General features: G+C 46.4%; 2 protein-coding genes across 3 annotated transcripts; both read right to left on the bottom strand.

Moving 5' to 3' along the window:
- Nucleotides 1-402: 402 nt before the first annotated feature.
- Nucleotides 403-6,311, bottom strand: LOC123060130 (receptor-like protein kinase FERONIA). 2 transcript variants are annotated; one of them, XM_044482703.1, is made up of 5 exons: nt 5,949-6,311; nt 5,607-5,814; nt 3,552-5,492; nt 1,239-3,401; nt 403-1,083 (listed from the first exon to the last, which is right to left on the bottom strand). In XM_044482703.1, the coding sequence occupies exons 3-4, from the start codon at nt 3,769-3,771 to the stop codon at nt 1,252-1,254; spliced, it is 2,370 nt and encodes a 789-aa protein (XP_044338638.1). In that variant the 5' UTR covers nt 3,772-5,492; nt 5,607-5,814; nt 5,949-6,311; the 3' UTR covers nt 403-1,083; nt 1,239-1,251. The 2 variants fall into 2 exon arrangements, with proteins under 2 accessions (XP_044338638.1, XP_044338637.1); XM_044482702.1 differs by having other exon boundaries at nt 1,239-3,963; nt 4,752-5,492.
- Nucleotides 6,312-8,878: 2,567 nt separating this feature from the next.
- Nucleotides 8,879-15,243, bottom strand: LOC123060129 (E3 ubiquitin-protein ligase PRT6). The gene is made up of 8 exons (XM_044482701.1): nt 14,959-15,243; nt 13,497-14,555; nt 11,849-12,972; nt 11,631-11,771; nt 11,295-11,538; nt 10,469-11,203; nt 9,993-10,178; nt 8,879-9,411 (listed from the first exon to the last, which is right to left on the bottom strand). The coding sequence occupies exons 1-8, from the start codon at nt 15,013-15,015 to the stop codon at nt 9,076-9,078; spliced, it is 3,882 nt and encodes a 1,293-aa protein (XP_044338636.1). The 5' UTR covers nt 15,016-15,243; the 3' UTR covers nt 8,879-9,075.

Below are 15,243 nucleotides of genomic sequence, written 5' to 3'. Positions count from 1 at the left end.
TGTTGCTGAAGATGAGTGACCGCAGGCTTCCACAACTCCAACGACTGCTGGATCGCATCGAGGCGGGCCTCGTTGGCCAACCGCCCGTCGTGGACGGCCTTGGCGAGGGCCGCGATTTGCTCCTCCATCGCCGCCACTTGCTGCGCCTGCTTCGTATGGTAACGTGGCTTGGGGTAGGCGGTCTCCAGATCGACGGGCTGGACCTCTGATACCAGATGTAAGGGAACCGATCTAGGCTACGGATCTGAGGAGGGGAGCGAGCAGGGGAGGTAGATGAGACGAGGAAGAGGAAGGGGATAAGGAGGAGGAAGATCAGCTTCTCTCCGTTCAATTCGATTAACTCATATCATGCCTTACAACTGGCCACACTTGGCCCTTAAGTACACCCACACGACTCGACTACTCCTCCTGGCTCGGTCCCGCCTCGGCTGGTTCGACTCCTGTCTGGTCTGGGTCGCTGACCATGGACCCCACCGTTACACCGGGTCACATGAATAAAATCCTAACGATAAAGAAGAACACGTGAACATGAAAGTGCAGAATCGAGGATTGCAGAAGTTGCAGAAGTTGCAAGATATGAATGGGCCAACAAAATGTTTGGTTGAATGTGAAAAGTTCTGAGTGTAGGTGGGCATTCAATTCAACAATTCTTAGGAATTTTGTGGGATAAGCATACTATCTAAAAGAACGTATGCCTAGCTTTCACTCTGTAATTATGGCCCCACTAGCTCCATATATCTGGCGTCCCGTTGCATCGATGAGGCTGCGGGTGCCTCCGTGGCGTCATCGACTTCTGGTCCATGCCATCACAATCGCGGCCTCTGAAAAACCTGGATAAGACGCTAAGAATCACAATGGATGACACTGGATATCCACTGGGCACCCTCCTAACCCCAATTAGATTGATTACACTGTTGGTGAGTTCTTCATTGACTCGGAGAAGGGAGAATGCTTTAAAATCAGGTAATATGTCTAATTCAGATCCCCCGTTTATCCTTGATAGCTTGGTATAATATTGCATCAAGATTACTGAAGCACCAGACAACCTTGGCGATCACATATGTAGAAAAATATCAAAGCAACCTGGGACGTATTTTGAGATGTCACTATGTCAGTGGCCAGTAGAGAAATCTAATATGAGGAAACTAAATTATCTGATAGTATTGTGCATGGTCACCAGCTAACAGAATAGCAGTTGTAAGGTAACTACAAAAAGATCATACAAAAAAAATACTGACCTGTGTTTTGCTTTTATCGGCCTTCTGGATGTGCAATATCTGAAAATATGGCTTCCTGTGCTGCAACGCTAATTGTTGAGTTGGTTGATGGTTTGCCTGAATGCACTCCGCTGATCTGAAGAGATGATGCACCCTCAGCACAGCTGGTGTTGTAGCTTGCACTATCCTGAAGCTGGAGTGCGACCTCAAGGTTCCAAAGTACATCACCCATTGATGGCCTATCTATGCTACGATCAGCAACGCATTTCTCCGCTATCTCTGCAAATATCCTGAAGCACTCAAGGGTGATTTCCTCCTTAACACAGGGGTCAACAATCTCCTCGAGTACACCTTTCTTTCGGCAAGATACCACCCAGTCACGCAAGCTCACTTGCTCATAAGGGAGCTCAGTATTTATCACAGGGCGCGCACACAGGGTCTCAAACAACACAACCCCGAAGGAGTACACATCTGATTTTTTGGTGAGACGCTGCTGCCGGAAGTACTCCAGATCAAGATATCCAAAGGTGCCCTTAACAGCAGTGCTCATGTGGGTGTTGCCAATGTCTGGACTAGCCTTAAACAAACCGAAGTCGGAAACCTTTGCCATTAACCTATCATCCAGTAGGATGTTGGTGGTCTTGACGTCACGGTGGATGATTCCTTGCTCTACGCCGGTGTGGAGGTAATGCAGTCCTCGGGCTGCACCGATGCAAATCTCAAGGCGCTGCTGCCACGGCAGTGGTGGGTTCCTGGTGTTGTACAAATGCTCACGCAGTGTTCCATGAGCCATGTAGTCATACACCAGAATCATCTCATTCTTCTCCTCACAATAGCCAATCAGAGACACAAGGTGGCGATGGCGGAAATTGCACAGCATCTCGATTTCAGTCTGGAACTCATGAAAGCCTTGTTGGGATTTCTGGTCACATCGCTTGATCGCCACCTTTGTCCCTCCATCTATATCGCCGATGTAGACATTCCCGAAACCGCCTCTGCCGATGATAAGTGCTTCATCAAAGTCTTTGGTGGCAACTTGAATTTTAGCAAATGAGAAATGACGTACAAGATCACATGTAGACTTTATGCATTTAGTTGGATGCTTCACATGTCCATAGTCGGTCTTGCCGGGACTCTTCGCTGCCTTCTTCCGTCTGTAGATAACACACATGCTGAAAAGGGCAATCAACAATAAAGCAAAACCACCAGCAGTACCACCGATGGTTGCTTGTATGCCACCTTTGGTTTTTCTTTCACCGCTAGATAGCCTATTAGGATTCACATCAGGCTTTTGCGGAAGTGGAGGATTGAGCCCAGCAAGATTGCTCGGTCCGTAATTCTGTAGCTTGAAGACCTCGAGACCATTCAGTATTGCATCAGAATACTGTGGTTTACTTGAAAGATCAGGGTGAAGTGCAATCCACATGTCCACCTGACCAGAACCAATAGCCATGATAACATATTCAGTGTATGTTGGTCTACCGATTCCTCCGCTCCGGAAGATGACATCCATTTGCTCCTGCGCTGTCTGGTTGTTGATGTAGATGAAGAACGACCTCTGATTCACCTTGGTAATAGGATACTTAATCTCACAGAAATGAAACCTTAGGAGGTAAAAGAAACCCGCATCAACCGGTAAAATCCATGTAAGGTTGTAGTTCAGGTTGATCTGTGCAGTTGGCCCCATGGACCGAGCTGTACCATAGACATCAACTGGGGCGGTGTAATTCGGCACTCTAGATGTATAACTGATAGTCAAATTATCATTTTTCCAAAAGGTCAACCCAAAGCCACCAAGTATGTATGGGGCATCATTGGCCCATGAGCGGTAAAAGCCCGAGTCACCTTTCGGGGAAATGGCTGGGCCCCCAACATTGAGCCGGTACATAGTCTGGAGGCTCATGTCAGCGTCGAATGTGAATGGAGATGTGTTATCACCGCTGACAAATCTTATGTCAGGTGTTGCGAAGATGTCAGGCGTGGGCACAATCTCAATGCCATTCACAAATGCATAAGACCCATACTGATGTGCTGATGGTGCAAAGGTGAGGTCCAAGCTGCCTGAAGAAACATTCACCGAGAATTCACGCACAAGGTAGGCAGAAGTGATCGCCTGAGCTGTTTGCAAAGCATTGAAGTCTTTTAAGAGGACAAGATTCCGTGCCGTGACTCCGAAGACGGCATCTGAGACAGCATAGTATTCGTAAGCAGTTGAAAGGAAGTATAGGCGTAAGAACATTCGGCCTGGACTGACAGGGAAGGAATAGGTGTAATTTGAAGTAAAGATGCGTGCAGTTGTATAAGGAACCCTGGGGGTGAGTGAAGGGGGTTGACCTAAAGCAATGGCTGCATCTCCTTTCATTGATGGCGCGAATATGGAGCCGGTGTCCCCATCCCAAGAACGACCACCATCATCATCGTCTTGGGTAGATTCTCCGCAGTTTAGGAGGATGAGGCCAGAGGTTGTGGAGTTGTTATCAGCCGCCTTGGCAATCGACAAGAGGGCTAACAGTGTGAGGAATGTGAGGGTAACCGGTAAGGTTGGGAGCACCATTGCGGTGATTGGTGTACCAGGATAAAATAATTGGGGACTCCCTTACATCAATGTGCTACAGGGGGGCAGTTGTATAGAGCAAGAACATTGTTATTTTCTTGGACTTTGGGGTAAGGAAACGTCGGGAAAATTGAGGATCTTAGGATCGTGCTATTGTTTAATGAAGAAGGCACACCTAGAGAGCCACAAAACCTGAAATCGCGGCAAAAAAGAAGTTGATAATTAAGTAAACTGAATCATGCAATTTGAACAAAAGCTCATTGATAGAAGGCAGAACATCCATGTGTCTGAGTAAGAGAACACCACTAACAATTGAAGAACTTTAGTAAAGTGAAGTTCCTGGCATCACCGAAAGTTGAGAACAGTACCAGAAGACAGATATAGACAAAGCCGGCTCAATAATTTCTTTCCAATAGTAGTGCAAATAAGAAGAAGAAGAAAAGAGTGCGAGAATTTAGCTCAATAGAAGTAGCCAATATATATCTCACAAGGGAAGATCCAGAACGTACAAACAGAACGTTTAGGAAAGAAATCAAGTAAACATTAGTATACATTTGTGCTTGACAAATTCACACCAAGAGGAAACACATGGAGCAACAGTCCAATTTTTTGACCTGTGGAGCAACAGTCCTGAATGATGATTCCACATCTACAAAAGAAATTGGTGGACAACTTGCCTTTTATTTTGATGTTTCCCCTAAAAAGTGGTCTACTCTTCTCACTAGGTTCGAAATCATACTTTTTAAAAGTCTAAAAACAAAACAATCCAAGCAGGAAAACCTCAATTGCTGTCACTCGAAAACACACAGTATGGTGATTGTGGATGAAAAAACTGACTTCAGGGGAACCCCTTGGCAAAATTTGGGGCAGAAGCTAAGCCTTAAAAGATTCAAGCCCAAGAATGGATACACAGAGCATATCCAACCGAATCAACTAGATAAAGGAGATCGAAAAGAAGAGAAGGGGGGATGCATGGTTACCTCAACAGGAAGGCCGAGCTCATGTGGGAAGAGAAATCAAAGCCATGGGCGAGATGAAGGCCCGAGCAGCAGCAGTTATGGCGCTTTTGGTGGGCACAAGTGATGAGAGATTGAGCATGCACTCGCCGAGTGCTTTAGTGGACGAAAATATGTGACATGCCACCCCCGGGAGTAATGCTAATCGCAAAATAAACAGCACACGAAACAACTCAGGGCAAAGGATAGTCAAAGAATGAAAGTTGAACGGTCGCTGGTTCAAAGCAATCATAAATCTCTCAACTTAAAGATGTAGTATCCACCGGAAAGTTATAGTTCCACGAAAGCATAGGGTTTGTTTATGCTATGTAGCAAGTGGAGCAATCTGTGACCAACCAACCAATTAATAGAATAGAGAGCTACTGCCACTGCCAGGATAAGGAAATTGTTTTGTGCCACCATGCCTTGGATGGGAGTAGCTCAAGGACTAGCGGAGATGCGTCCTAACAAACACCAGGAGACTATCTTGGTGTGAGATCCAAGGGGTATCTTTCAGACCTCGGTGGTCAATGGCTGGACAGCATCTCCGTCTATCTCATCCACCAACGTACATCGTCAAGCCATTACGACAGGTGATGAAATTTCAGTGCTTTACTTCAGAAACTTCAGAATCTGGCGATGCATAAACTTGCCCTTCAACTAGCCGCTCTTTGAAACACATTTTTATCTCTGTGTGTGATGTATATTGGCTTGCATGGTTTGTCCCTGCAAGTGAAAGGCCGAAAGAAGAATCAGCATGTTGAGAAGACCAAAAAATAAGGGTGCTAACTGGACAATTCTGTTTGGTGTCAAGGTTCAGGCAGGGAATGTGTCAGTCACCTTATCATCGATCGAAAAATATCGAGGCTGAACAACGTGTGGCCATGATTTGGATTGAAGGTTCCCCACATCAGTGGGAGACGCACCCGGCCCTGAACTCTGTACCTCTGCTTTGAAGCTGCTAACTGAGAGATACAGTGGGGTGAACTGAACCTCAGCTGCATCCATTTTGGCCTTAACGGCTTGAAACTTAAGGTCTGCATACCATCTGGACACAAAATGAAATAAATACAGTTTGACTAATCCTTTGTGGTCTCTACATATATATGTCAAGCCCAACAATTGTGCAAAAAAAACTTAGGAATGTGCAGCAATATTTTTCACCATGAAGCTGAAAGAAACCTGAATGAGATGCGAGGTAGCCGCTGTCGCGCTCGAGCCCACCCGACCCCACCCACTGCCGTCCATCTCCGCCCGCCTCCACCACCACTAGGCGACAGGCGTGCCCGCTGGCACTGGCCCAACCGCCGTTTCCGGCCACCCGCGGCCGGCGTCGCCAGCCCGACCATCCCTCTAAACACCCCGCACAACGGCATCTTCTCCGACGCCGGCGAGCCCACACGCCCACAACCCTAACCTACTCAGGCAGTCTCCGTCTCCGGCGGAGACAGCCGCGTCGGGCTCCGGCTTGGCCGCTTCGCCCCCGCTCCGCGGGCTTATTGGGCCGGGCCCATTGACGATTGGCCATCAGCAGCAACCTGCCAACCTCCCTGTGCGTTGGCAGGACGAAAAGACTACAATGCCCTTTGAGCTGAATATATAATCAGATTTGTGAGGGGGAGCGTGTGTAGAATTGTACTATAGCGAGGACATTCTCGATGATGTGCAATAATCAGTTGCATATGTTATTTGGATTTAATTACTTTTAGTTATCTTATCTGAATTTGTAATCGTGTAGTGCTCTCTGCGTTTTAAAATAATTGAAGTTTTAGGATTGTCACTTTCACTGAGTCTATAAATATATTAACATCTGTAAAACCAAACTTAATTTATTAGATTCATTATAAAATATTTTTTTAATTACACCCTTGCCTCCAAATTATAAGACGCTTTACTTTTTTCCTTGAATCAAATGTATGCAATGTGTTTTACGCCGTGTCGTCGAAAGGCTACATGGGTAAAGGAGAGCGGGACACCTGTTGAAGCTACCAATTAAAGGAATGCGGGTTGATTAGATCGACTTTAGGACCAGTCCTATCTAGCTTATTCTAAAAGTCCAACCAAATTTTTTTTAGAAGCCTACTAGTCAACTCTTAATTAGTAGGCTTTCTAAATAAATAAATTTGATTCGTGGTCAAGAATAAGCTGGATAGGAGGTAGTGTATTTCAGCTTATTCTAGAAGCCAGCAAAATAACCGGCCCTTACTCAGGTGAGGTTACCCAACCTCCTACACTACCCTGGTTAGTACAGTGTCTATCCATCTCCTATCCGTTGCCCGGATATTTTACAAACTAGGCAACAATATGCTTTGCTCATATTCTCTTCATCTGAAAATACTTATTGGAGAAATGGCGGGAGTATAATTTAGTGACGTTTTGTATATATCTATTCTTTCTCTTTTTTGCCATGGTAGTTTGAGAAATAATCTCAGTACAAAATCCGATTATTACACTAAATATTACTCCCTCCGTTCTATAATGTAAGACGTTTTTTGACTCTAGTGTAGTGTTAAAAAACATCTTACATTATAGGACAGAGGGAGTAGCATATATTTATTTTAGGTCATTACAACTGAACTCCATCCTATGCGTTGCAGTTGAGCTGCGCTCAGGAGATCTGCAGCAGCTGTGCACCGATGGGGTATGCTGTGGCATCCCAACGGTGTCGTGTCATGGTGTCCTCGTCGGCGCAATGGAGGATGAGAAGCACACATTGGGGATTTTGCCTTGGTTCTGGAAGTCTGGATAGAACGAGGACGAGGAGTCTATATGGAGGAGATGAGTGGATGGGAAACAAGATAAAGGCAGCAGCATATGGTGGCCACATGCGTGTTTGCTGCGTGCAACCTTTTTCTTAAAGAAAAGAAGGATGACCTTTGGCCTCTGCATGCATTTAGAAAATATATGTGACTATTTTATTGATTATTCTTGAAGACCTTATAAAATAGTATAATAATATGTCTGAATCCGTCGTCTTGGCAATATCTGCCGTTACTTCAATCCATATAATGAAGGGGTGCAAGCTGGGCCAAATATCCAGACCTCTCACCTAAGCCTAACATCTAAAGCCGGAGGCCCTGACCGAGCCACATACCGGGTTCGGGGCACAAACCGGTCCGACGCACTCACATGTGTTGTCGCCGCCATCTTCCACTGGTCCATCTTTAGAGCAGATTGAGGTGCCAACCTTGGCAGGTGCCTCCGCCATCGACGCCACCATGACGCCAAACGACGACCTCCACCTACGCGAGTCCATCTCCAAGCAACGGACGCGTATCCATGCTAGGATAGGGCCACACCACCACCCACAAGCGCCACCCAGCCCCAAGGTTTTCAAAGCGGCGGCTTCAAGAAGGGAATGGCGTCCTTGAGCGCCGTCGCCGCCCAACAAAGTTAGGGGTTTTGCCCGGAGACCTAGGGGAAGGGGGAGTGAGGGGATCAGTCCATACCGATGCCTCCAAGGAGGGAACGACGCCGTGAGCGCCGTCGCCGCCCAACAAAGTTAGGGCTTTCGCCCGAAAGACCTAGGGGAAGGGGAAGTGAGGGGATCAGTCCATACCAACGCCTCCAAGGAGGGGAACGGCACCCTCGGGCGTCGCCGTCGACGCGGCCCGGCCAACCAGGGATTTCGCCTGAAATAGATCCCCGCCACCAGCAGCGCCTCCTGTACAAAACCGGCGACCCGAGGAAGCGTGGCCCGACCAGGCTGGCCCGCACGCAGAACAAGGGAGGAGGGGAGGCGCCAGATCGCCGCACCGGGTACCGCAGAAGCCGCCGCCGGCCACCAACAACCACCAAATCCTGCCGCCCCACGCGGGCGGGACGCCAGATCCACTGCCCGCACAGCTGCTAGCCAGCCGTGCCTTGCCAATGAAGCCACTGCTCCAGATCCGAGGTTCCCCACGCAGAGGCAGGGCAACCGAGGCCCCGCCGCCACCATCCTTGGCGCCCCGGGCTTGCCCGACGGCTGCCTCAGGCGGCGGCGAGGAAGGGAAGAGGGAGGGGGGTGAGGAGGAGGGGTGGCTAGGGTTGGGAGGGAGGGGCCTTGCTGCATGCAGCTGATCAGCTGGGAGCTCCACACAGGAGCGTGGAAGCAACATCGATCGACCAAATGGCAATCAGAAGCATCATGCATTGCATAGCCCAACACAATAGTACAGTACATCCCAATACTGAATGTCACATACATCCAGCATTCAACTCACGTTTTATTCAAGATATACACAAGATACGAAGTGGTTCACACAACGAGTTCAAATAAGTTCGACATACACTGATATACCCAGTAGAACCACAGTCTCAACAGAGACTAAGAAGTGGGGTTACCCTGAGATCTGCGTAACAGAAGCTGAAGAATCTGGTCAGTCTCGGCTTGCTTCTTCCTGACTTCCTTCATCTCCTGTTGGGTTTTGGCGATGACCGCATCAACCCTTTCTGCTTGCTTCTTCAGGGCACCGATTTCTTCCCGGAGTGCAGATGCACCCCGTCTTTCCGCCTCGAGTTTATCCTCAAGAACTTGAACAGCCGGCAACTTCAGCGAGCTTGTGGAACTGACATGGGAGAGTACCTTGGAAGCAAACTCTGCAACTGATCTTGGTGTCTGACCATCTTCAACAGTCTCTGCCATCATAGTTTCCATGGCACTCTGAAAAGTTTCAGTTAGTAGAGTAGGAGAGAAGTTGCATCAGTGAGCCATCAAGCAGAACAACTTGTACATGTTTTATTGCACATGCACTATTTTGAGTCCCAAAGTTGACTTGGTAAGCTACATTTATGAAACCGACAGATTTTGCATCATATGCTATTTTTGTAAGTCCAAAGTAATCACTTGCATAGTAAAGTGTATCCAGTTGGGAAAACATGAAATGTGTCATTTCCATGCTGTAACAAAGGAAGGTTCTATGGTGTATCCCTGACAAATAGAAGACCTAGCACCCTGAGGAATCAATTGATTTTCCCTCCTCTGATGGACGGATTTACCATCTCAACAAAAGCTGCAAGCTCGGATTTCTGTATCATAGAACAAGCAAGAATACTATACCACCAACATATAATACATAAAAATATATTCTAGCTAGTCCTATTGGCATGCTATTGAACATGAGATAGACAAAGGTACTTTAAGTAGTCAAAATACTGCGCAAGGAGAATCACCAGTTCATGTTGATATTGCCATAGAGCATCACTGGATAAAGTAAGCCATTGTCAAGACAAGAAGATTATCACCTGAAGACGAATCAAACAGCAGAGTGGACTTTTGGAATCCGAATCCTGGCACAGAGAGCAAACTGGCCGCGTCTCAACGGCAGTTGATTTGGGCGCATCTGGCTCAAATGTTGGAACGTCATGCCATTCATTTCCTGAGGACTTCATACTTTCAGCAGGTTTTGACTGCTCTGCTCCCATTTTTGCCTAAGACATGCAGATTCAGATAAGAAACTAGCACATAATCCAGTATTGAGAAAAGGTCAGAATTAACAAGCAAGTAGGAAGGGCAAACTGTAGATGAATTAACAAATTCCAAAACGCAAATTCAATAGCTAATCGAGGAAACTATACACCTAGCGTTTCTATCCTAGAAAAAAATTATGTTGTGAGCACATCCAAACAAAGACCCTGTTTTTGAATTTTAACTGAAGCTGGAATTCAAGATGGCTTGAAAATATAATTAGACTAGTAAACTTGTTAAGTTAAACTCTTACCATGATTGCAGCTTCGCATTGGTGTTTTCCCGTCGAATCTGGAGATCCTAAATTCTGTTTGGCGCTGGCATGATCTGGAATGGATGGGAGTACTTGTGGTGCCAGTTGTCTTACTGCAGACATGCACTGCTTACTTAACTTGGCAAATCTCTTTAACAAGGTCTCAACTAGAGAAGGAATATTGCATCCAGAAAAGGTGCTGTCATTCTTTTCCTTGTGCATCAGTGAAACAAGCAAGGTTAGCATGCTATCCTTCTTTAGTTTGTCAGTCTCTGGGGAGACTAGTTCTGTAGAGTAGGTCAATATGGGAAAAGCCTCTTTTTCATCCGATGACAGAACAACCCACGATTCATCATCATGCTGCACTATGTCCATCCCGTACTGGTCCGCCGAAATTTGACTCTCTGATTCACATATGTCAAGTGCCAACGAAAGCAGGTGCAGACCAGTCACAAGAACATTGTTAGGGGCACGTGATACTGATGATGCGTCGGTGTAAACAGCATAAAAGAGAACAGCACGAACAATTTGAAGGACAGCTTTGGAGGTGGCAATCTTAGAAATACTCCGCAGAGGGCTAAGAACATTAGTCCATTGAGGTAGTTGAGCGCCAAGAGTAGAAACTTTGCAAAAACGGCAATATCTCTCCTTAGCAACCTGTAATTCCCTGGAACTCCAACGCGGGTGATACAAGTCCAATTCCTTCCAGAATGCTTCGCGAAGCACATACTTGCCCTGTGATATAATCTTTCTTATTAGTCACGTATTCATTCAAACATAAAAAGCAAGTTGCAGAAGCATGTAGTATAATTTCAAGGATTAAAACCTTTTTCTTTCCAGATGGATCAGGATAAACTGCGACTGAATCTAGAACATCTTGAAGTTGTTCGCTTGACGAAAGGTCACGGGGAAGAGACCTCACAATCTGGCTATGGGTGGCATCTCCAACAGCCAATTTATAAATCAATTCTCTCTTCAAGTTGTCTGCTGTGGAACACCCACAAAATCTGCGTTCTTTGACTAGTTGCACAATCAAGGTTAGCATTTCTTGTATAAGAACCGGCTCATACCTGAAAAAGCATAAGAAAATTGTTCAACATTTAAACAAAAATATTCAGGCAAAACAAGTCGATACGCCATAATAAAACAACTTGGGGCTTACTCATTCTGTTGAGTGAGATCCAGAGATGTATAATCTGACAGACCAAATCTTTCTTGAATGGTCCTCACAAAGAACTCTGGAGAAGATAATGCACCACAGCATTGAAGCAGAAACAAATCCGACTCCAAGCCCTGTTCAAACCTGGAAAGACGGGTAATCAGTACAACTTCAGGACTGTAAGTTGAATAGAAAATCATTCGAGTTCACCAAGAGATTACCATTGCACAGAGCGGTACCACTCAGCACTTAGTGTAGGTGCATCACCATTCTTACGCCACATTCCGGCACGCACTTGTGCGCAAAACACTCTAACTCTTAATGGATGCTCCATCACAACTGAAGCAAACCCATGAGGCTCACAACCTCCAAGTACCTGAGAGAAGAACTCATTGGACCGCACAACCGAACATTCCTCTGTTTTGGCATCCTCTCCGGAACATTTCTTCATTGCTTCCCGCAATAGTAATGAAAGCATACGGTGTAAAGGGATATGAAAAGACGTTTCTTGTGAACTGACATCAGAGACAACATGATGCCAGCCTGTCTTGCTGAGTATACCTTGTTGTTCATCAGTTCCTGAATCTGGGTGAGCATATAGAAGGTTGCCACCAGTCAGAGTAGCGGCAATGGCATTTTCAGTGTGCAACTGTACATCCGGTGCACTGCTAGTTTCTTGCATCTTTCCCTTTCCTGTGATGTTACCAACTTGAGGCATCCCCCCTTGACCTATCAGCAACATGTTGTCGGACTCTTGAATAGGAGGACCAATCACTTCATAATAATCTGAAACATTATCTAGTTGGGATCCTTCATTTACCTTCACGCTCACCTCACCAATCTGTTCCAGCCAGCTACCAATAGCTTTCAAGCACTGACGAATTAAACAGGCAGCAGGGGCCAGTAATTCCCTGTTCAAAGAACTCTCTCTGGTACTCAAATTGAATACCGAGTTCTCCTGGGAGACCCTTCCAACTTTTGCAAGCCGCCGGTTCTCAACACTTTCGATGCCTTTTATCGTAGTGGAGCATATGGTAACACTTGTTGACTCTTGTTGCCCAAGAGAAGAAAATACTCCCGTCATCAAAAGACTCTGAATGACCCCAAGATAGTGACCTAGCACGAAAGGCGCAGACAGATTCTCATTCTCATCTTCAACATGAATACTCGTCACTCTCTTCTGAGGATCCATTCCTTGCACAAGTAACAACAGCTTAACCCATGAACTTGTCAGGTCAGGCCTCTCAGAAGCAACATACATGGAAACCTCCTCATGTCTCAGGACATAGCGCGCATCTTCCAATAATCTAAAAGAAGCATCATACAAATTTACCCATTTGCTCGTCTGCAAATAACAAAGTAGAAACATTTCTGTGACCATATGAAATCACATTACTCTGTACAAATCACAATATATTAAGTTGTTATATACATCGCTGCAGAATACCCAAGAGAAACCAAACTATGCTTCCTAAGTTGCCTATCACTCTAAAATCTTCCTGGGATCTTTCAACATATATACTGAACAAACATTTATCAGAAATCCAAGTACGTGGAAATGTTATTTATCTTGTGGTCTCTTGTGCATAGTTATTTTTTGGGAGTTCTCTTGTCAATAGTCGAAGAGATGCTAGGCGTGTTAATGTTTGATGACAAGCCCACATTCAGGGCCTATGCTCTGTTTTTTACCTGTTGTTGTTACCATTAACGGGTAAGAGAAATATGTTCACCGCGAATTGTACCAGCAGCTTTGACAGAATATAGCAATTATGCTCGAAAAGTAACAATATCCCATCAGTGCATAGTGGCTAGATAATAAGGCATAAGCATCAAACTTTTTGAGCGACAGAAAGAGGAAGCTAAACATACCTGTAAACGACCATCCTCACCAACGCAAGAAAGAAACAGAGCTGTCAAACATTCAAGGAGAGTACCCAACAAATTGTGCTCGCGCACAAGCCTTGTAGTCAGCGCAGGCACAGTAAATATTTGGACAGAAAAGGCTGGTATCAGTGGATACTCCTCCAGCACATAGTCGTTGCCCCCTTTAATAACTTCAGAAAATGCAACAGGGTAGTACTGTATGAAAACTTTGGCAAACTCATACTTAAAAGCCGGTTCAGCGATAAGCTTCAAAAGCAACTCATGCAATTTGATCACAACTTTCTTGTCCAGTATCCTCTCTGCCCTCATCAATGCATCCAAGAGACCAGGGGACTCATGGATCCTTTGGCACACAAAACTTAGAAGGCTTTCACTACATGCGCAGAAGCGAAGCAGCATGTCAGCGACAGAAACCGTCAACTCTTGGGCAACCCTCTTGCAATAATCATCAGCCTTTGCATGAGGCACGCATATCCTCTCCTTCCAGAACAGCAACAGCTCGTCCAACACAGGCCCTACGGAACTCGCAAGCTCCTCGGTAAGAGGCTTAATTTGTTCGGCCCCCTTATGCCTCGAGCAGAACCCTTCAGGCTTCCAAGCAGTAGCATCCCCACAATCACAACACCCACCACCTGTTTCAAGGATGGAGTAATCATGATCCTTGTGATTACCATTCTGGAAGCACGGAACACAAATCACGCATGTGGGGTCACTTTCGCAGGTCCGGCAGCGGTAAGCAACGCCATTCTGCCCCCAGACAGTCCCGCAGACAGCACGGTTATCCTCAGAGCTAAGCTCCATGTCATGAAGCATTGCATCTGGGTTTCTGCGGAACATCATCCACTGCAACCACAACAGGCTCTCACTGTAAGCATTGCTGCTGCTGCTGCTGTCTTCATCCTTCTTTGATGACTCCATTAAATCAGTACCTGCTGACAAGATGGCCGCCGTGATCTCGGAAACCTTATCCTTGCGCTCCTCCAAATACATGAGCAAGCCTTCTTGATGTTGCTGCTCTTCTGGAACTCCACATATTATCAGCTTCTGCAGAGGGACAAGTGCCAGTACATTAGCAGAGTAAAAAGATTTTTTGTTTTTGCAAATGGTACTTATATCCTACTGAATCGTTGCAACTTTTCATCATGTAGATCCCCAATCATAGCATCGCGAAAGCTGAATGAGAAAAAACGTTCTTGGCTAAAAAAATAATAATCTGTCGGTGGTGATCAGGTCCGGAAGAGGAAAGGGTCAAAAGAGTACTATTACAGTAATTAATTTTTAGATGAACTTATGGATACACAAATCGATTCCAGTTCCACCAAGGCAATCGCGAGCGCTACCAGCGATTCTAAGAACAAATCCCACACAGGCATGCAGCAGAAGCCAGAAGGCAGCCAATCGCCGCCACGGGTGGGCAGATCGGTCAGAGGAGACGAGGAAGACGCACCTGCACCAGCTGCGCGGCGGCGGCGGCGGCGGCCCCGCCGTCGTCGATCCCGGCCATGGCAAGCAGAAGCAGCCGGTTGGCGCAGGTCCAGCCTCGCCTCGCCGGATCAAAGCCCGCAGGTATCCTCCCCGCAGCTCACACAGGAACACCAACAAATTCCCCAAGTGTAGGCGACGACTGACTTACTGAGCACGTAGAGCGGAGCTGATCGAGCCAGCCAAGTAAACTAGTACTCCCAAAGCCTGCCACGTCATCCTCCCCACCACGCACTCGGTCGCCTCCGGA

The sequence above is a fragment of the Triticum aestivum genome, chromosome 3A, assembly GCF_018294505.1.
Source record: "Triticum aestivum cultivar Chinese Spring chromosome 3A, IWGSC CS RefSeq v2.1, whole genome shotgun sequence".
NCBI lineage: Eukaryota > Viridiplantae > Streptophyta > Magnoliopsida > Poales > Poaceae > Triticum > Triticum aestivum.
The sequence above is the reverse complement of the archived record's forward strand: the minus strand, read 5'-3'. Positions and strand labels throughout refer to the sequence as shown.